At 36.4% G+C, this 22,000-nt stretch overlaps 1 protein-coding gene across 3 annotated transcripts in view; it reads right to left on the bottom strand.

Annotated features, from left to right (window-relative positions):
• Positions 1-384: 384 nt before the first annotated feature.
• Positions 385-22,000, bottom strand: part of Wapl (WAPL cohesin release factor) — a 72,740-nt gene continuing 51,124 nt past the window's right edge. For all 3 annotated transcript variants that reach the window (XM_052190190.1, XM_052190192.1, XM_052190191.1), the window contains 10 exons: positions 17,796-17,907; positions 16,922-17,019; positions 14,803-14,879; positions 11,815-11,990; positions 11,273-11,388; positions 10,426-10,590; positions 9,149-9,356; positions 7,440-7,528; positions 2,594-2,689; positions 385-2,081 (listed from right to left, as the gene is read on the bottom strand). In XM_052190190.1, coding sequence (XP_052046150.1) covers positions 2,016-2,081; positions 2,594-2,689; positions 7,440-7,528; positions 9,149-9,356; positions 10,426-10,590; positions 11,273-11,388; positions 11,815-11,990; positions 14,803-14,879; positions 16,922-17,019; positions 17,796-17,907 — 1,203 coding nt within the window. In that variant the 3' untranslated portion in view covers positions 385-2,015. The remainder of the gene's footprint in view (positions 2,082-2,593; positions 2,690-7,439; positions 7,529-9,148; positions 9,357-10,425; positions 10,591-11,272; positions 11,389-11,814; positions 11,991-14,802; positions 14,880-16,921; positions 17,020-17,795; positions 17,908-22,000) is intronic.

The raw sequence follows: 22,000 nt of genomic DNA, 5'->3' as shown, positions 1-22,000 counted from the left end.
ATCAGCCTCAAGTACCCTACAATGAGAGTTCTCTGAGGCTGAAACACAGAGACGCACTGCAGTTGGTAAGGTGAGGTCTTCCTCACAGCCCACCCCACCAAACCTGCATCTCATCAGTGCTTGACAATTAGTTAGTATTTTTAAAACAAAACAAAAACTGTTAAACACTGAGGTAAATCAATTATCAAATGATCACCAGTGTAACAGAAAAAATGTAATTCGCCCTGATTGATCTCACCCAACTATTGACTGTCCTGTTCCTTACCATCTGCCACAGTCAGAAATCTGTTCCCCAAATCCAACAGATTAATAAATATCAATGTATTTAAAACAACTAATTAAAATATATCTAAGGAAATTTGTGGACATCATTTACCAGTATGCTTTAAAAAAAAAAAAGTTTACTAAATGAGTTTGGTACTCAGGGCAAACACAGTCTCGCTGGTTCCCACATTACACTGGCATACTGGTGTTCCTAAGGGTGATGGGCAGGGTTTGGGTGGGGAGAAGGAAGAAAACAATTTGCCTAGAGTCAGTTACTTCCTTATAGATTTCCCAACAATCTGCATTATCAAAAATAGGAAGACAATAGAAGGCAGCCACTGCGTTTAAAAAACATTACAGCTGGCACTGATACAAGAGCCCCGGTTTGTTACTTTATACAAGGAAATAACAAAGTCTAAAATGACTCAAAATTAGACTTTTAGCTATTTTCCCCAATACACACCAAACTAATATTTTTATGGCTTCAAGTTTTACAAATCCAATGAAGAAACATGATGTAACTATCTGAAAGGTAATTAAAAGTATTAATGAAACATCTCTGGAAAGCCTGTCCTCAGGCCAATTAATAAAAAGGGAGAAAATGTATAACCAGTGGTCTGAACAATACAAAAGAAAAAAGAAAAAAAAAAAACTATGAAATTTATCCTATAAACCATGTTCTGTGTGTTCCACAACCGTTTTCTAAACAATTGCTCTATGAACATAGAATCTGAATAAAAAAAAGGGTCTTCTCTACACCAGCAATTTAAGGCTTTGCGCTTATGCAATTGATCCTGTCACTCTATAGAAGAATATACACGCTATCTGGAAAAACGGATTCCACATTGGTGTTTTAGCTTCCTTATTATATTTACTGAACTGAACATTAGAAAATATATCTAGAGAACTTCCCTCAAAACTTAACAATGTTTCAAGAGTTTCCCTAGCATTAAGTGTAAACTACCCTGGGTTTGTCTATTTTTGCTTAATCCTTTAACAGGGCACATTATCTTATATAATATTCCCTCAAACTGCTATTTGTTTTCTTGTGCCTATAGCTATGACACATAATGGTATGACATTGAATATGGTCATGGTCTCAGAAGTGAAAAATAGTTCAACACCCAAACCTAATCAAGAATAAAAAAATATACTATTAATCCCTTGTGTCTTTGGATTCCATCTCATTTTAAATATAGACAGTAGTTCAGGGAACAACAACCAAAAAATTCACAAAATTATTAAAAGCTTTATTTACGATTGGAATCATTCAACAAAAAGCAAAAGCAAATGAGCCTGAAAAAGGACCTAAGCTGTTGTCTAGCATGTCCTCAGACCATCCGACACCTCAGTAGCTAAGCTGCCTCTGCACCTGACTGGCATGACGACAGTGGCTCAGCATACACAGCAGTTGCACTAACAGCAGCACAAATTTCCCCTTTAAACCTTGCCGGAAATAAAGCAAGGAAAGAAGGAGAGGGCATAGACTCTGCCAAGTGTGTTTAAATACTGCATGGGATTGTTAACAGCCTGAACCTTTTCCCTCATTTTTGATAGCTGCAGATTGATGTAGTAACTGTCATTTAGCAAATGCAGAATGCATGATGAAGAAATCGGGTAATCATAAAAATCCAAACACGAATGATACTGATGAATGTTCTTGGTATATCTTCAAGGACTTCTTTTCATGTCTTTTCTTTGTCTAAGGATAGCTCCAGCATTACCAAGCACCTGAAGCAAAGGTAAAGCAGCTAGCAATGTTCCAAATATTCAATCACTCTAGAGATAGACTTCTGGCCTGTTGTTCCAACAGCACACTGATTGGGGAAGGAGAGAAATGATGGTTAATTCTTAATGAAATGTTAAAAAGGTATCAAATAAAGTCTACCTAGTAAAGAGCACACTGAAATTGCCTTAGTAATAGAACATTTTCCACAATAGTTTTCTGTTTGTGGGTAACACCATCCCACAGCCTAGATGGAATAAAGAGAAAGCAGATACATAGGCATTCTATTATCTGGTCACCAGAGAGAGCTCTCCCACTCCACCCTTGCCAAAATCAACTAAAAATTTTAGAACTATAAACCAAAATGTACCTTTCTGTAAGCTGCTTATGTTAAATATTTGCCAGGAAGAAGAACCTAACACTATGGGGCTATGAATTTCACTGTCAATGTATTACATTTAAATTGAAAAACATATAAATTAGCCATGTCCCACTGGTCCAGTTGAAACATGAGGACTACCAGCCTGGGCTACAGTGTAAGACTCTGTCTAGAAAATAATCAAAAACTCATATAAGTTGCAATATACAATAAAAGGTACTTACAGTAAGATTCATGAAGCTTAAGAATTTTTTAAGCATCTCTGTCATTATGGAGAAATCTCCTTCTGGAAGATATTCCCTCACTGTAGTTACATTGATCTGAAGAAACAGATTAAAAACAGTCAAGCTGGTAGAATATGACACTGTGACTCACTTGATGCTGTTGGCTCTGCTACATATCCTGCAGTAAGCACACACAAAGGACCCCAAAACTCAAAGGTTAGTCCCAGTCCACACTCACGTACCTCTGCGCAAGCACATTCAGGTCAATTCCCCACTCCATATTACCCTACCCACAGAAAGAAAGGGAAGATGACAAAGCTAGCAAAAGTTACAAAGAAGTATCTGTGAATATTTAGTTTTTAAAATGCACAGAGAGGGCTGGGAAGTGGTGGCGCACGCCTTTAATCCCAGCACATGGGAGGCAGAGGCAGGCGGATTTCTGAGTTCGAGGCCAGCCTGGTGAACAGAGTGAGTTCCAGGACAGCTAGGGCTACACAGAGAAACCCTGTCTTGAACCCCCCCCAACCCCCCCCCCCAAAAAAAGCACAGAGAAAGGTCTGAAATAAACTGCACAGTTAAATATGTAGACAGAGTCTATACACAGAGCTGCTTATAAAACAGAAAGATGAAAGAAAACTCTCCATGCTACAAAGGTAAATTAGAAGACAAGAATTAGGGGCTGGAGAGATGGCTCAGCGGTTAAGAGCACTGACTGCTCTTCCAAAGGTTCTGATTTCAAATCTCAGCAACCACATGGTGGCTTACAACCATCCGTTATGAGTTCTGACACCCTCCTCTGGAGTGTCTGAAGACAGCTACAGTGTACTTACATATAATAAATAAATAAATCTTTTAAAAAAAAAAAAAAAGAAGACAAGAATTAACTAAATCTTTAAAACATCATTTGTGATAAATGATGGGGCAATTCCAGGAAAGGTAATTAATTTTTATTTGATAATTAGCAAAACCAGCGATGCCCTCCTTATTATTTATACACACACACACACACAATCCCAGTAAGAGGAAACTATTACATGAACTAATTTATATACTCTATTTCATTATATTTAAACTTGCTTAATGTAGCTGGGCAGTGGTGCCTGCCTTTAATCTCAACACTCAAGAGGCAGAGGCAGACACAGATCCCTGTTGAGTACGAGGCTAGCCTGGTCAACAGGGCGAATTCCAGGACAGGCAGAGCTATACTGAGAAACCCTGTCCTGAAAAACAAAGGCAAAACTTCAAAAAAAAGCTTAAAGATTCAGAAAGAATAAAAGGAATAGATCTTCCAGGCAGGCTCATCTATACTACAGAGCACAACAGTATGAAGACATGACATAAAGAATAAAAAGAGTCGGGCGGTGGTGGCGCACGCTTTTAATCCCAGCACTCTGGGAGGCAGAGGCAGGCAGATTTCGGAGTTTGAGGCCAGCCTGGTCAACAAAGTGAGTTCCAGGACAGCAACGGCTACACAGAGAAACCCTGTCTTGAAAAAAGCAACAACAACAACAACAACAACAACAACAACAACAACAACAGCAACAATAACAACAAAATAAAAAGAAAGCCTAAAACTTAAATTTCTGCTGATGGGTGAAAGGAAGAAACTAATTACTTTTTGAAGAAATTACCACCAGCCTCAGTTCACTTTCTTGTAAATTATACAATTATAAAGTGAAATAACGAGATAAAACACATCAGAAGAGATGTAACAAACTCAAAAAATGGGGGCTACAGAGAAGAACACTGGCTGTTTTTCCAAAGAATCTGGGTTTGATTCCCAGCATCCTACATACATTATAATCTCTATCTCCAGTTCCACTGGATCTAATACCTTTCTGGCCTCCAGACACAAGACAAATATTCAATGTACAGACAAACATGGGGAGTATGCCAGCTAAATTTGTCTCAACTTACCACAAACTAGGGTCACCTAGGGAAAAAACCAGCAGTTGAACTGCTTCCATCAGACTGACCTGGAGACAAGCCTATGTGGTGTTTCATCATTGATAAATGATGGGGCTGGTAGCACCACCTCTAGGCATGTGGTCTTGCCTTGGATTGCATAAGAAAGAAAACTAAGCAGGATTCCTAGGCGTTTCTGGTAACCTCCCACCACGGAGGACTGTAAACTCTAAGATGAAATAAGCAGGGCTGGAGAGATGGCTCAGCGGTTAGGAGCACTGACTGTACTTTCAAAGGTCCTGAGTTAAAACCCCAGCAACCACATGGTGGCTCACAACCATCTGTAATGAGATCTGACGCCCTCTTCTGGTGTGTATGAAGACAGCTATAGCGTGCTTACATATAATAAGAAATAATCTTAAAGAAAACTACTACACAGGCAAAACATCCATACACAGAAGTTAAAATTTAAAAACTTGCTAAAATAGCCATATCTACAAAAGTAGGTAGTACCAATCATCACATTTAAACCTCCATAAGGGTGGAGAAAAGACTTCTGAAGGATGCTCCATGAAAAAGTATGTCTCTACGATAGAGAATAAATAGCTCCCATGATGTAAATCAAAGTCCTTCATTAGTTCAAATTCTTTACTCCTATATAGAACTAAACATTTATAGTGGCCATGGAAAAGACATTACAACATTCATAGTACAAGAGGTACAAAGAGGAAAAATATATCATGGACTATTTGAAAAACATAAGAGATATCCAAATGTATGTTGGCATAGGTAAATAAGAGAAGCAGGCTTAACTGTAATGTTCTTAAAGTAGCAACTAAATCCACCATTCCATTGCTGTTGACAGACAGAGACAGATAAATTACATGATTAGAACTCTGAAGAAAGCTAGATCTTGTGGCATTGTGCAAGAGTTAAAGAATACAGAGAGGCAAAAACCAACAACAGCAGTGAGGAGACTGACCACTGCAAAGTACTAAGTGCAAATTGGTAGTCAAGGTAGGTAACAGAAAATATCAGACTTTCTTACACTTCCTAAACATGGGGCCACAGAATGAAGGCAGTTTACTGCCCATAACTATATGTGTGCTTATCTTTTCCACTTCCACAATGGGAAAGCCAATTCACCTTATATTTGTGGTAACATCTAATTTTCTAATTACAAGGACTGACAAGGCAACTAATATACCACCTTATCTATAGCTATAAGACTCCACAGCACTGTTAACAAATACAGAAACCCTGTTTAAGGATTCAAAAGCACAGATATCCATAATAATGGTTACATATCAGACTAACACAACTTCAACATCTATTATCAATACACTCAAACAAGACTATCCTAATGTGTTAACCACAGCAATTAGAAATAAAGGCAACTCCCACTGACCTTTTACTTATCTACCTGTGCCACATAGTGCAAAGCAGACACTAACAGTGATTCCAAGAGCTTATTCACACTGTATTTTTGATGTTCAGATTGTTTTTTTCCAATGGCAACAGACTGTCCAATACCTATAACCTCCATTTCTGTGTAACTACCAACTTATACAGACATATATTTCTCAGGGATAATTCATGATGAATATAAGCTACTAACATTTTCCTAGCCTGAACTGGTTAAGAGGAAAGCATGTGACCCAATGCTTAGCCAGATAAATGATAAGTCCAAGGATCATGTCTTAAAAAGAAAATGAGAAGGTCCTGTGGGACATTACTTGACTAGATGGGACCTTAAGTATGGCCACTTATGACCATAACAAGTACTTTGATATACATAAAATTATTTTATTTTGATGACTTTAAACTATATGTATATGTGTATATACGTGTATATGCGTGCATGTGGGTTTGTGTATACAGTGCAGGTGTTCTTAGAGGCCAGAGGCATTGGATACCTTGGAGCTGATCTCATAAATGGTTATGAGCCACTTGACAAGGGTTCTAGGAACTGAACTCTCAATCCTCTGAAATGCAGCAAGTACTTTTAACAGCTGAGCCATCTCTCCAGCCCATGATGAGTGCTTTTTAACCAAGGAAAATCACAGTAAAACCTATGCAGGACAAGTTACTACACTTAGCCACTAAAATGGCCAAATTTGACTTGGCAACTGAGCATAGGTTTTATACTCTCCCTTCTTTTACATCAACTCCAGGTACTAGCAGGGACTTAATCATCCATATCAGGAACTCCCCTGTTATAACGAAATCATTCTTTCCTTAATGTATTCTGGAAAGGTCAGAAATATCTTAAAGTCTTTAACATCCCAAACTACTTTAATTTCTTGTATGTAAACTTTTGGTATAACATTAAAAGCATTCTAATTAAGTTTTTGTAAGACCAGGTCTCTAAGCCCAGGTGGGCCTCAAACTCTTATTTAGCCAAGAATAACCTTTCTGATTCAACTCCTTCATCTCTTAAATGCTGGGTTTGTAGGCATAACTGCCATAACCTTTAGGTAGTAGTAGGGTCTAAACCCAGGGCTTCAGGCACACTAATCAAGCACATTAGTAATTGAGTTACATCCTGAGCACCCCCAGCTTGCTTTTTAGTATCTTAAACAGTTTGAGTCTGATATGTGCATCAATTCTTAAAAAGCCATGAAGAATAACAATCTACTACATCTCAAATCTTGCTATAAAAGTCTATAATGCAAAGAGAATAAAGATGTTCACATTCTATTTTAGAAAGAAGTTTTAAAGGAAGCCACTAGAAAGTTATCGACATATTCTTAACATTTTCTTCCACAGCAAAATAAATAAAACTGTTTAAATAAATGTACAACCAGCAGCTCTTCTAAAATAAAAAGCATGCATGAACAGGGAAAAGTTTTAAACTAAGTGCATCAGATAATGAATGGCATGAAGCTGTTGCACAACAATCTTTAAAGACACATGAGGCACTTCTGAACTATTTACTTACTGGACTTTCCTGGCAGAGGCAGCCAAGAAGCAGGGCTGTGTAGGAGGCCACTATGCAATCCTCCATGTGCTTACCAGCATGCTGAAGGGCTGAAAACAGTTAAATAAGGAGTAATTACAGTGCAGAACTGGTGTAGACCTCATAACATCAATCATGCTGTTATCACCTTAAAAGCTACTAAAAATGATGCGTGTATAATTCAGTATCTCAAATTAAAAAAAAAAAAAGAACTCAAAATGAATAAGGGACCCAAATATAAAAACAAAACTGTAACATACTTAAAAGATTGGTTTTTAGAAGGTCACCAATAATAAAGTTAAAGACAACTCACAAAATGGAAGTATACAATCATCTATCTGGTAAGATGTTTAGAATAAGACTAGCCGGGCAGTGGTGGCACATGCCTTTAATCCCAGCACTTGGAAGGCAGAGGCAGGAGGATTTCAGAGTTCGAGGCCAGCCAGGGCTAGACAGAGAGACCCCGTATTAAAAAACTTTAAAAAACAAACAAACAAACAAACAAACAACTAATAACCAGATTAAAAGTAGGCATGAGACCCAAAAAACATTTCTTCATATACACAAAAAGACTAAAGAACAAATAAAGATGTTACAAATAATTAGTTTTTAGAGAGCTGCAAATGAAACAAAAAAATTTCATCAATTAAAATGACTAAGAAAAATATCCTTCAAGGTAACCCTGAAGGTGTGACTAAACTAGAACCCTCATATATTGTGAGCTGCCACACTGGAAAGCAATTAACATCACCATACCAGCGAGAAAGCAGAAACAACCCAAAGGGATTCATCAATGCACAGATAAACAAAATGTAGTAAGACTATGAAATGCCTATATGCCGTCATATACATACATACATACATACATACATACATACATACATACATACACACACACACACACACACAATACATATATTATGTGTATGACTATAAAAACAATAAACAGTTTTTAACAAATGCCACAAAATGCATCCAATTGAAATAAATTGATAAGACAGACTGAACCACGGGTATTCAAGTAAAAGACTAGTATCAGAACTTAGGGAAGGAGTAGCCTACCAAAAGAAAACAGGTTCAGCATCAGCCTAAGTGGAAAATGTTGATTAAATTTCAAAACCTTAGTGGGGCAATGGTAGCCCAGGCCTTAATCCCAATACTCATGAGGGAGTTCTTGGACATTATAGGCCAGCCAGGTATACAGAACAAATTCTAGGACAGCCAGAGCTATACAGAGATTTTGTCACAATAAACCAAACAAGAAACTCCCAAAATCTCAGAGGGTTAGTTACAAATACCTATTTTGCAGAATGTACATATAAGGTGAGGCAGATAAAAGAAACCTGAACTACTCATCCTGTCCTGCTTCAGAACATGGTCTCACCAGGAAACACCAGGCTGGCCTTCAAGTCACATTCCTCTCTCTGCCTCAGCCTATCTCGTGCTAGAATTATAGCTGCGCACTACCATGCCTAACTTAGCTGCTACTCTTTATAGAGAAAGGAGGAGTACCTAACAAACAAAGAGATCTCTCATTCACACACACCATGCTCAAAGACAGGAAGAATTACTGTAATTCCAAAGCTTAACTAGACAAACTGTAAAGACATTTAATAATAATAATAATAATAATAAATGTTTAAAAACCATTATTGTCCCTGTGACTGTATTACTATATTAGAATGACATGCCTTTATTGAGGTCGAGCTCTTCATCCTCCTCCTCCTTCTTCTGCTTCTCCTCGGCACCATCGGCCTTTTCAGTTGACACCCACTGAATTTCTCCACTTGTTTCTTGCCACTCTCCACTCTTATCATGCTGAGTGGTGGGAGCATCTTTGATCAACTCATCTGTTTTACTTTCTGCCAACTGTGCTGCTCTCTCTCGTTCGAGAAATAGCTGATAAAAATTATGTTTGAAAATTATTAAAAAGATATCAAAAAGTCAGTCAATCCTGAGGTCAGCACTAAATACACATGACCAACACTAAATGATTTCAAATAATTGCATTTATAAATTTACACACAATTATAATTAAAGATACACACATACATATAACTGTAATTAAAGAAATGAGCGGAACATAGGAGACACTAGAAAGATATTGTAAAAAAAAAATTTAAGACATCAAGTACTAACATAATGTAATATTTTGTTTTAAATAATATCTGATTTTAAAAAAGCCTTTGTGCAACATTTTACTGAAAACCAAAACTGAAGTATAAATGCTATTTTTAAGTAATCTAGTAACAATTTATATAGCGTTTCCAAGACTGAAAAGTCTCCATAATTATCTTTAATTCAGGTAATATTTCCAAGAAAATTAAAGGGTAAACAAAAACAAAACAAATAAAAACAAATTTAAAAATCCCTACGCAATTCTAAAACTAAAATACAGAATAATAAACAAACCTACACATACTGGATGAATTAACTGGAAGAAAGAACAATGAAGCTAAAATATACACAATTTATTAATAAATATGAAAGTTCTCATGAAGAACTAGGTCTTAACATCATTAGCATTCTTATCACTGGACGTAATAGGTAAGGAAGACTATTCAGATAGTTTCCTATCTATTAGGTATCCATACAGACAAGAGAACATACCAAATTCCTTGCCTACAATTACTTTTTCCGTTTGTTGCTATAGCGCTCAACACAAAAAGCACCTAATATAACCATTCACACTTTTGGGAAAGTACCAAGTTATTAATGAGAATTATCTAAATATCAAATGCTAAGCAGACATTAAGCTTATACAGACTTTGAAGACCATATATATAATAGCTTTAACAAAACAAAGAACATTTCTTAAAGCTGGTCCAAGAACCCCCAAGGTCCTAAGGACCCTGTTAGGGGATTTGGACAGTAAGCCTGAGGAGGTTGGTGGACTTCTTTCATTTTCTGAGTACACAGTGGATCTTGCAGAATTTATACGATATGCAATTATGTCACTGCTGCTCACCTGTACTAAAGCCTGAACAGCATGAACTTGTCCAGCTAGCCCTAAGCTATGATCTCCTTCTCCACTAGAGAAGGAAGAATCAAAGGAACAGGATGTTTCCATGTTGACAAGGCAGTGTCGATTCCGGGCACTATACTCCACCAGGTTTATCAGTAGACCCAATCCCTATAAAACATTTAAAAATATAATCATCACACACAAGAACTTAATGAATGTAATATATATATATGTAACTTATTGTCAAGGAAAATGTTAAGCAGCACTTTTCCACCCACAACCACTAGCTATGTAAGTAAGATACTGTTCTTTCTTTTCGCTGGCTTGAATGAACCACAGAAGACCTGTCTTGTTGATTCTGTAGTCTGGCCTGGCCTTGACTCATGCCATCCTCTTACTCCACTCTCTAAGGTGCTAGGACAGGCACCAGCCACACTTAGCTCCTCCAGTTATCAACCACCATCTTCAGTTTATACTTCCATGTTTATGAAAGATGTTTTTGTTTTTTGTTTTTTGTTTTTTAGGTTTTTGAATTTGGTTTTTTCGAGACAGGGTTTCTCTCTCTGTATAGCCCTGGCTGTCCTGGAACTCACTCTGTAGACCAGGCTGGCCTCGAACTCAGAAATCTACCTGCCTCTGCCTCCCAGAGTACTGTGATTACAGGCGTGCGCCACCACTGCCCGGCTAAGATGTTTTAAGAACAGAAAAATATGAAGATGTTCATAAGGATCCACCAAAACAACACAGAATATATATTAAAGGACAGATTCTTAAATACAAACGAAAACAAAGTTTCATCATTTAAAGACAAGATAAAATACAATTACAAAGTGACCACACTTCAACTCACCAGCACTCGAATATCAAATCTCTGCTCCTGAGGTAGGTACTTTGGAACCTGAAGAACACAGTTCATTGCTGTGCCTATGAGTCCTTCTTGTTCTCCTGTCTTTGTGCTGCCCCACTCTGAAGAATGCATCACATTTAAAATGATTTTGTTGTTAATAGGGTTTTCCTTTCCTTTTTCCCTTTCCTTGTCCTGGTTTTCCTCTAATTCTGCTTGATCTGGTACTTGCTATGTAGTTCAAACCAACTTCAACCGCATGACACTTAGCACCCCCATGCCTTAGTCAACCCCCCCACCAAGGGCTAAGATTATAGGTATGAACTCTATACTCAACTAAGTATTAATTTAAATTTTTAATTTTAAAATGACCATTTCTTTAATGAAATACAGGGTTTTAATATTTAAAGGCTAATTTACTAGGCAATTCTAAAAGTAGCTTATCACTATAGGAGTAAGTCAATTACATTAAGGAATATTGTAAATCATTACATCAAAAACAGAATAGCTTATTTCCAAATGCAACATAGTAAGAAAATATTACTTACCATTATCATTAGTTAAATTGAGCAATACCCCAATGATAGCCCTCATGCAGTCCTCCACTGCTTTGCCCACATGGTTAGTTACATTCTGGTAAGGCAGAGGTTTACTGTCTGCTATACATATGCTGTTCTCGGCGCGGTTATACTGCTGAATCAGGTCTTCACAATGCTGTAATGCTCTTAAGAGAAAATAAAATGTATACTATTATGGTATAATAAAAGTTAGACAGTTTCTATTTACTGAGGCCTAAGAAAATGATCAGGGTTTTTGTTTTGTTTTCCTGTTTTGAAAGTTACAATGGTTTTTTTTTGAGACAGGGTTTCTCTGTGTAGCCCTGGCTATCCTGGAAGTCACTCTGCAGACCAGGCTGGCCTCAAACTCAGAGATCCGCCTGCCTCTGCCTCCCCGAGTGCTGGGATTACAGGCGTGAGCCACCACAGCCTGGCTGAAAGTTACAATGTTAACATCTAATAATGTACCACATATGCTAATAATTTTGCTAACTAATAAATTTTGGTACACTTGATCATTAAAATTTTTCTCTAAAGAACGTTAAAGTTGTAAGTTCATTCCCCCTTGAGCAAGGTGGTTCCTGTTGTTTATACTCCCTACAATAGGAGGCTGAGGCAAAAGGATTGTTTTAGCCTAGAAGTTTACTAGCTGAGACAAAGGAATAACATCCTCTCCCAAACTAAACGATTAGCACCATGACAACCAAGGAGGGGAAAACCTCCTTACTCAAAGGAGCGGTTACATTTTACAGATTCCTCAAATATAAGCTCTCAAGAAATAATGCCTGTTCTCAATTCCACTTAGTTGTCATTTAGCAAATAAGGAAGAAAATGTTTTCTTAGCAGGTAGAGTATCATATATAAAAGTCACTTGATAAAGATGATTATCAAATGCCTGACATACATTAGGACAAATCATTATTTTTAATTGAGGAACATTAACAGGTCTTCTGACAGCTACATCCAATGACTCCCAAGTTTGACACACACTAACAAGGAAGTAGAATGCTAACACAGGTCTATCTGTAAATTCTGATTATTTTAATAAGTGTGTATGATGTATGTATGAGCAAAGATTCTATATCACCCATATGGGGTCAGAAGACAACTCTGTAGAGGAGATGCACTTCTTTGAGCTCTGCATTGTCTCTGGTCAAGTCTATACTGCAAATATCTTACCAGTGAGTCAGCTCTCCAGCTGTGAAGGCATCTTCCAACCATTAAATTCGCTAATTTTTTCAAGTCTAACACAGATCAAGTAAACTGATGTTGTCAGTTTACTCTTCATGAATTGCATACCACATAAAACCCTTCAAGAAAAACTCTACATATTTAATCTATTCCTAGCTTATTTTTAATATGCAATGACAAAATCCTATAAGGCTCCTAATATTTTACAATTCTTCGGTTAGAAAGATATTCTTTTATGGTCAAACCCAATTTGCTTTTTTAATGTTTGAGGATGTGGACAAAATTTCCTTGTTGCTATTAGTAACTAAACTGTCTGTGCTAAGTATTATTAAGTATCAACAAGGGTTTTCTTGAAAGCTACAGGTGAATGCTATTTCCCAAACACCCAATTCTGACTTTTATCACCACTTCTAAAACCATTTCACAAGAAAACCCCATGCAAAAGATTAAATCTGTAACATTAAATACCTCCTTACTAAAGCAATTCTCAGGGATTAAGAAGCATAAGAAAATAACTTTAAAATCAGGAATAATATATTTTTTTTAATTAAAAAAACAACAAAAAACAGAGAGTAGGTCTGAATGACAGACCACTTGGCATATAAGCATAACTTCCATCTCTACTGCTACTACAAAACAAACCAATCAACCCCAAACACCACCCGCCAAATGAAATGCAATGAGAAACATATTTAATCTTCAAGGAAGCTCCTTAATAACGAATAATTGCTTATATTAAGGATAACAATGTGCTATAAATTCACAAAAGCACAATAAAACAGGAAATGGAGATGATACAGCATTTGGGCTTGCTTCAAATAACACCAAAAAGATGAGGTTATAGACAGAAACAAGGCTCACCCATGTATTATTCAAGCTGAGTAATAAGAATTTATCACACTATTCAGTCTACACTTCTCTTAATTTAAAACCCTCTAAATAAAAGGTTAATACACAGATAAATCAGACCATTTGCACTGAAATAGTTGTTCTTTTATAAGGAAATTTACAAAGGCAATCAAGGGTCATATAGAATTGCAATTTAAGATTAGTTTTTCAAAGCAGAGACCCAGAGAAAGTTAAATCCCGGTGGCTAAGATAAAGGCCAGAGAACTAGGACAGAGATAGCAAAATCTAGGACAGCAATACCAAGAAGAAGCTGTTGTAATCAGACAGAACCAGGACTAGAGACACAGAAGCACTAAGGTGACAGCAGTAGCCTAATTGTGATGAAGGCTAGACAGGGGATATATATATATATGGAAAAATGAGATGCAAATAAATGGCAGAAATGGAGTTACAATCCACATCAAACAAAAGGAGTATAATATTTATCATTGACTATATACTAAGCAATGTTCTACTAGGCTTACATAAAGAATTTGACTCTTTCATATATATTGTACACACACTTTAAAAACACTTAAAATGTATTAACAAACAGGCCATATTTGCATGTATTATATACACTGTAAAAATGTATATGTGGTAGTATATGCTAAGATATATCTACGTGTTTGGTGATGAAAACCATCCTAGTAGTTTTAGTAAGGCACAACTCTTACCCTCCCCATGAAGAACTTTTAACAAGTCATTTGTCTAGGATTATAGCTCATAAAGGAGCTGCAATTCTCACCAAACCATTTTACCTCAAGAATGTATACTTTTAACTTTTTATCTATAATGTACATATTCACAAAACTCAACAGACAACACATTTTAAGAAAAAATAAAATACATCTTTATTTCCTGAATTTTAAATAAATAATAAGAGTTTATACAACTTACTTAGCTGATGAAATAATGAGTTGTGAATCTTTATAGGCTATCAAGTAGCTTTGATTCTCTGGATTATGTACTGTTACCTAAAAGGAATGGATATAAAATGACTGTAACAATCCATAGTTTTCATTTATATAAATAATACCATACCTTAACCTGATAAAATATAAAAAGATGAAGCAGATCTTGTCATTTAAGGACACAACTCCTAAACTCCAGTTTTTGACCTACAGAGATGTAATTATATGTGGGGACTGCAAAAGCTGGCAGCATAGAAAATTTCTCAGTGTTATCAATAACCAAATTCATTAAAAATCAAATGCATAATGAACCCTAAAGTGTTGTTACAAATGTTTATCACCCATGGCGCATTTATCATTCACTTAATTCTATGACATAACACAGACATTTTGCACATGTGAGTTGTCATGCCACACACATCAACAAACACTGCTCAAATAGCTAAAAAACATGTCTGTTTTATGCTACATATAATATACACAAATTTTTCTAGTCTTATAAAAACAGTCATGTGATTAAATATCAGTGTGTATCAAACTGGTATACCTTTGGGTTGTATACTGTGTCAGAATGACTGACTTTAAAAACTAAAACCAAAATGTTGTTTAAGATTCTGTTTCAGGTTTAATTTTAAAACCTTTAGTAGTATATACCTATGTAGTATTGCTAATATACTGAGGGTCATATTAAAATTTACTGGGCAAAAATGGGTGGTGGGTGGCAAAATTTATGAAGCCCTTATGGAGATTAATACCTGTACAACCCATGACTTCAATATTTAAAATAAGAGAACTACTGACCAGAATGTAGTACACATCTTTAATTTCAACACTCAGGATGCAGGCTCATCATCTGTGTGTTCAAAAAATCCTGGTCTACATAGCGAACTACATGTCAGTTAAAGTTACATAGTGGGATCCCAATTAAAAACTACTAATTTAGCCGGGCGGTAGTGGCGCACGCCTGTAATCCCAGAACTCTGGGAGGCAGAAGCAGGCAAATTTCTGAGTTCGAGGCCAGCCTGGTCTACGCGAGTGAGTTCCAGGACAGCTAGGGCTATACAGAGAAACCCTGGCTCAAAAAACAAAACAAAACAAAACAAAAAATACTAATTTATCATAAAGACATCACTCTCATAATAACTCATAATTGTCAAGTGCTTTAAAATGCAGACCTATAATGTATAAATCTTGGTACTTTAAAATTCATAAATAGATTGAAAATATTTTACCTTTTAATTTAATATCTATTTTCTTCTTTGAGATATGATCTCTCTACAGAGCCCTGGCTATCCTGGAATTCACTATGTAGCTCAGGCTGGTCTTGAACTCAAAGAAATCCACCTGCCTTCCAAATGTTAAGATTAAAGGTGTGTGCCAATACAGTCAGCCATTTAAAATATTTTAAATAAAGAAATAGTGTATAACCTAGTAAACAGCACCCTAGAATCCAAGAGCTCTTCCATGTTTTTAAAAGTACCCAACTAATATACTTAATCAATTATACATTCTAAAATTCACTGTCATTAAAATTGTAGCCTAAGCTGAACTAGGTTAAGTCATTCAAAATCAAAGACCAAAACATACTTACTGCCACCCAACAGTGTTATTTTCCAAAGTCAAGTAAATATTTTTAGTCGTGCTTATAATCTGACTCAAAAACTAAAAAACAAAAGTGTACTAACTAAAACAAAATCATGACTGTGTTTGTTGATAAACAAGTTAGTATTTTAATAAAAACAGATTTCTGTATTAAGAAAACTATAGTCACCAACATGCAAACAAACTTGTATGTACCTTTGATTAGAAGCAATAATACACAAGTAAAAGCTTTTGGTTTGAGACAGGGTCTTATTTATGTAGCCCATGCTGGCCTTGAAATTACAATCTTCCCACCCAATTTTAGGATCACAAGTATATCATCAGCATATCCAGCAAAACAATACATTCTTAAAATGATAAAATGTCCATTTACTGGCAGTTGGTTTTGAAAAGAATCCTTACAATTCAGATAAGTGAAGGTAAAATCCTAGGATATTTAAAATATCAGGTGGTTATACAATCACAGGTAGAGATATTCCCCCTGTCCTGCTGTCCATACTTACACTCTCTAAAACTCGTAAACATCTCTCTGCTCCCCATAATGAGGCCACTAGTTTCTCTTCATCCTCATCTTTACTTAGATGATCCACACACTCTTTTACTAGGCAAAAACAAATGGACAAAAGTTAGTATATAGAAGTTCAATAGTTGTTTCTTACCTAAAATCAAACGTTACCTCCATACATATGAATATATTATGAATATGTATATACTGAATGGGAACATTATTTTATGCCTGATACTAAGTACAATGGTTTGAATGAAAACAGACTCCACAGGATCATGTATCTGGAGCCTTGATCAATAGTTGTGTGGCTGTTTAGGAAGGATTAGGAGGGCCTGTCAGAAAAGGCCTACCTATAATATGGATGGGTTTTAAGGTTTCAAAGCACTCAGGACATTCCCAGTCACTTCCCTCCCCGCTTCTCTTCTTAGTGCTTATATAGAGATGTGAACTCTTAGCTACTGCTCACTTGCCTGCTTACTGCCATGCTCCCTGCCATACTGGTCATGGACTTACCCTAAAACCGTAAGCTCACAATGAACTCCTCCTGTAAGTTGTCTTGATTATGGTGTCTCCAATTGTTGTGCTTACAAGACAGGGTTTCTCCTCTATGTAGCCTCAGCAGTCCTAGAACTGGCTTTGTAGACTAGGCTGGCCTCAAAATCAAAGATCCACCTCAGTGTCAGGATTGAAGTTATATAACACTGTGTGTGTGTGTGTGTGTGTGTGTACACGTACCACATACACAGACCTTTACCTACTGATCTACACAGATCTTTATCTACAGTATGTAGCTACATACTATATGTATGTATGTACTTACGTATGTATGTATGTACGTATGTATGTACGCACGTACATAGTATACAGACCTTTATCTACAATATGATCCAAACCGCCCAGAAGCCGGAGCTCTTCTTTAAACCAATCTCCTGCTCGTTTGGAAGTGAGGGACAGCAATGTCTCCATAGCTAAATGACCAGTCTAAAAATCAGAAACACCATTAATGAATAGCCAGCTATAAAATAATTCTTTTTTCCAGATGTTTGTTTGTTTGTTTATTGAGACAAGATGCTCTGTATATCTCTGGAAGTTCTGGAACTCACTCTGTAGACCAGGCTGATCTCAAACTCAAGAGATCTGCCTGCCTCTCCCCCCCTCCAGAATGCTGGGATTAAAGGCATGTAACACCAACACCAGGTTAGAATAATTTTGAAGCATTAATTTTAGGATTTATGCCAGGCGGTGGTGGCACACACCTTTAATCTCAGCACTTAGGAGGCAGGGGCAGGTGGATTTCTGAGTTTGAGGCCAGCCTGGTCTACAGAGTGAGTTCCACGTCAGCCAGGGCTACACAGAGAGACCCTGTCTCGAAAAACCAATAAATAAATAAATAAATAAATAAATAAATAAATAAATAAATAAATAAATAAATAAATAAATAAATTTATTTTTCTTTACTAAAATGCAGTTAAGTAAAAAATAGAACAGTAAGTGCCTTTATAAGTGAATAAACTAATTTTATCAGAACAGTCTACATGAAAACTGTGATTTAACTATATGGCTTGCTTTTATGAAAAAAATCATTTAAAAGCAATCTATTTTTTGTTAGTTTCATATAATATATAATGGCAATGCAGAGGCTCAGATGTGGCATTACTGAATTTTTGTTGTTGTTGTTTATGACTTCTCAGTGTAAACAGCGTTGGCTGTCTTGGACTCACTTTGTAGACCAGGCTGACCTTGAACCCATAGAAATCTGCCTGCCTCTGCCTTCCATGTGCTGAGATTAAAGGCACGCACCACCACACCCAACTTTCCTCAATATACTGGATTAATTTACCCAAAAGAAGGTGAATAAAATAAAATAAAAAATAAATTTCAAGGAGGAAAATATGGGAATGTCAGTGGCCCTAAATGTTCAACCTCAATGGTCATTAAACAGACCCATGTTTACAGAGTGGTAACAATCTGGATTTATATTTTTTCTGAACACAGTAAGCATGAGCATTTTCCCACATACTTTTCAATGAACCACATTTTTTCTCAACTTCTCTGCTCATTGTTTTTTTTTATTTTCCTGTAAAGTTGGCTCTCTTTTAATCATACTTTGCCTTAAACTTTATACTACAGGATTATGTACCACCTAGGATATTCCTTGTCATAACAAAATTGTGTGTATATATGTGTATATGTGTGTGCCTATATGTGTGTGTAACAGAGGGGGGAAGTGAGAGGGGGAGGGGGAGGGAGAGAGCACGAGCATTTTTCTTTATGGGTCCAAGGTTTTAAAGCCTAAAGCCACAGAGATGAATCTGGTTCTTGTCTTAATAAAGGAAGTTTAGCCCCAACAGAAGAAATCCTTTTTATGGAAATGAAGAAGATACTACTCAATTAAAAAAAAAAAAAAAAAAGAAATCCTTTTTAGTTATCCTTCGGCCTGCTAATCCCTTGAAATGTATGTAGTACTCATGTAAAAAGAGGAGAAGAAAGGAATAATTAGCAAAGACTTAACATTTTAATAAGTTCTTTACAGGCAAAAAAAAAATTTGTTAGGATAAAGAATTAGAATCCAATACAACAAAATCATTTGTGTTCAGTTCTCATTCTAGGTCCTGCAAATAGTAATTTAATGACCAAATTTATCAGCCTATGAGTTTTTTTTTTAAGATACATTTATTTATTTATGTGAGTACACTGTAGCTGTCTTCAGACACATGCTACAATCTTTAAGGGCATAAAATTTTAGAATTAGTAAAAACTCTTATGTTTCAGGCTACATTCAGCATACATAAGCTAACCTTTGAAAATACCCTACGATTTTAAGCATTTTTACTTCAAGACTAAAATAATCACCTAAAGCAAATCACTTATCAGACTACTCTGCTAATCATTAGTACTATAACCCAGTTTAAAATATTATTGCTATCTCTTTATGTGTTATCAACAGCACAAATATATTTAAAAAGTTATTTTTTAATTCTATAAACTTTTGAGACAAAGTTTCTCTGTGTAGCCAAGGCTGCCATGTTACCCACGTTATAGACCAGGGTAGCCTCAGACTCAACTGCCTTTGATGTCTCGGTGATGGGATTAAAGGCCTGTACCACTACTCCTGGCTATACACTTTATTAAAACAAACAAACAAACAAACAAAAAAAAAACCTTTGAAATATACAAAAACACACTGCAAAATTAACCAGACCCAAACAATACCACTCACTAAACCATGTGGGCAGCTGTTCTTTAAACAAAGCTACTCACTCAGCCTACTATACAATTTAAAACAACCGTACTTAAGAGCTGACAATGAGTTGAAGACGACACCCTAAAATAGCCCTGCCCTCTCTCTGATTTCAATCGAGTAAATTATTTAATATACTGCCAGATTTTTTACGCTGCTATATTTACCCTAACAAAATCACTAAAACAAGTCAAATTCATTTTTAAAAATGTTATCACTTAACAGCCAATATTTCAAACCAAAATGCCAATGAATAACACAAAAATAATATTTATTCAATTATATACTAAATACAAATTTTAGGTTCAAAATAATTTTTTTTCTTTTTTTCTTTTTTTTTTTTGGTTTTTTTGAGACAGGGTTTCTCTGTATAGCCCTGGCTGTCCTGGAACTCACTCTGTAGACCAGGCTGGCCTCAAACTCAGACATCTGCCTGCCTTTGCCTCCCAGAGTGCTGGGATTACAGGTGTGCGCCATCACCGCCCGGCCAAAATAATTCTTTTATAGCATTAAAATTAATTTTCCTTTATAGCTGAATGAAACTCCACTTAGACCATATTTTTATCTATTCATCTGTTGCTGGAGACCTAGGATTAGCACTAGAATAGCACTTCTTGCTATCACTGACAGTGCACCAATAAACAAACATACAAGTACTTCTGTGGCAGGCAGAGAGTGGTTGAGTTTCTAGACAGGGGAAGTGCTAGGAAAGATGAGTCAATAAGAACAAAGAATGGGAGAAAACACAATTATTTTAAAAAATTAGATTTAAAAATTCTGGGTGAATGAAAATTGCACATTTAAAAAATAGAATAACAAGTCAGCCTAAAGGGACAGACTGTGGTAACAAAGGATAATTAATTCATGTGCTAAGGACAACTATTTCCCAGAACTAGAAAGTACAGAACAAATGTGCATTTTGGATTTGAGTTTTAAATTCTACTGGCTTTTGTCCATAAATCCCTTAATAAGTCTAGAATAATTGAACAGAGTGAGAGCCCTCAATCACTGTGACTACTATCAATGGTCTGCAAATTTTTGTGGCAAATGTTGGGAGTCTTCACAGTTAAGCTGTCAATGAAAAGAAAAAGTTTTATCTTAAAAAACAAAAATCAGATTATACAACAATTACCTTTTTTTCCTCTCCTCAACAGCTCGGATCAATTATCCTACTAGCCTGTGAGCTTAGACTACCATCACCCACTGGGGAACTGTGCCCAGAATGAAGGGGCCATGAGGGGGACACTGCTCCAAAAAGGACAGAATTTCCCCTTTTAGCCTCCAGATGCCTGAGAGAGTCTAGAATAAAAAAAGTACTTGTGCATAAATCCTCCAAATTCTGATTTTTGAAATTGAGAAAAAAAATTGCAGTTGCTAAGAATAAAAAGAGAAACATTAAGGATTTTCTTTTTCTTTTTTTTTTTTTTTTTTGGTTTTTCGAGACAGGATTTCTCTGTAAAGCCCTGGCTGTCCTGGAACTTACTCTGTAGACCAGGCTGGCCTCCAACTCAGAAATCCTCCTGCCTCTGCCTCCCAGAGCGCTGGGATTACAGGCGTGTGCCACCACTGCCCGGCACATTAAGGAAATTTTAACAACAACAAAATAGCTATTTACCAGCAAAACCAAAACTAAGAAAAGCTCAAATATAGATGAGCAAGTTTAGTGATTTCAGGAGTGTGCTAGATAATGTTATGTTATCTGAAAGACGGGAACCTGACTGTAGCCTTAACTAGTGACTGGGGGTGGGGGGTGGGAGGGAGACACAGGCTGAGTAAGCCCTGAGGAACAGGAGAGTAAGGGCCTCTGCAGCAGTTCCGGCCTTTGAACAGCTC

This window comes from Apodemus sylvaticus, chromosome 8, assembly GCF_947179515.1.
Source record: "Apodemus sylvaticus chromosome 8, mApoSyl1.1, whole genome shotgun sequence".
In the NCBI taxonomy this organism is placed as follows: domain Eukaryota; kingdom Metazoa; phylum Chordata; class Mammalia; order Rodentia; family Muridae; genus Apodemus; species Apodemus sylvaticus.
This window is presented reverse-complemented; position numbering and strand designations above follow the sequence as displayed.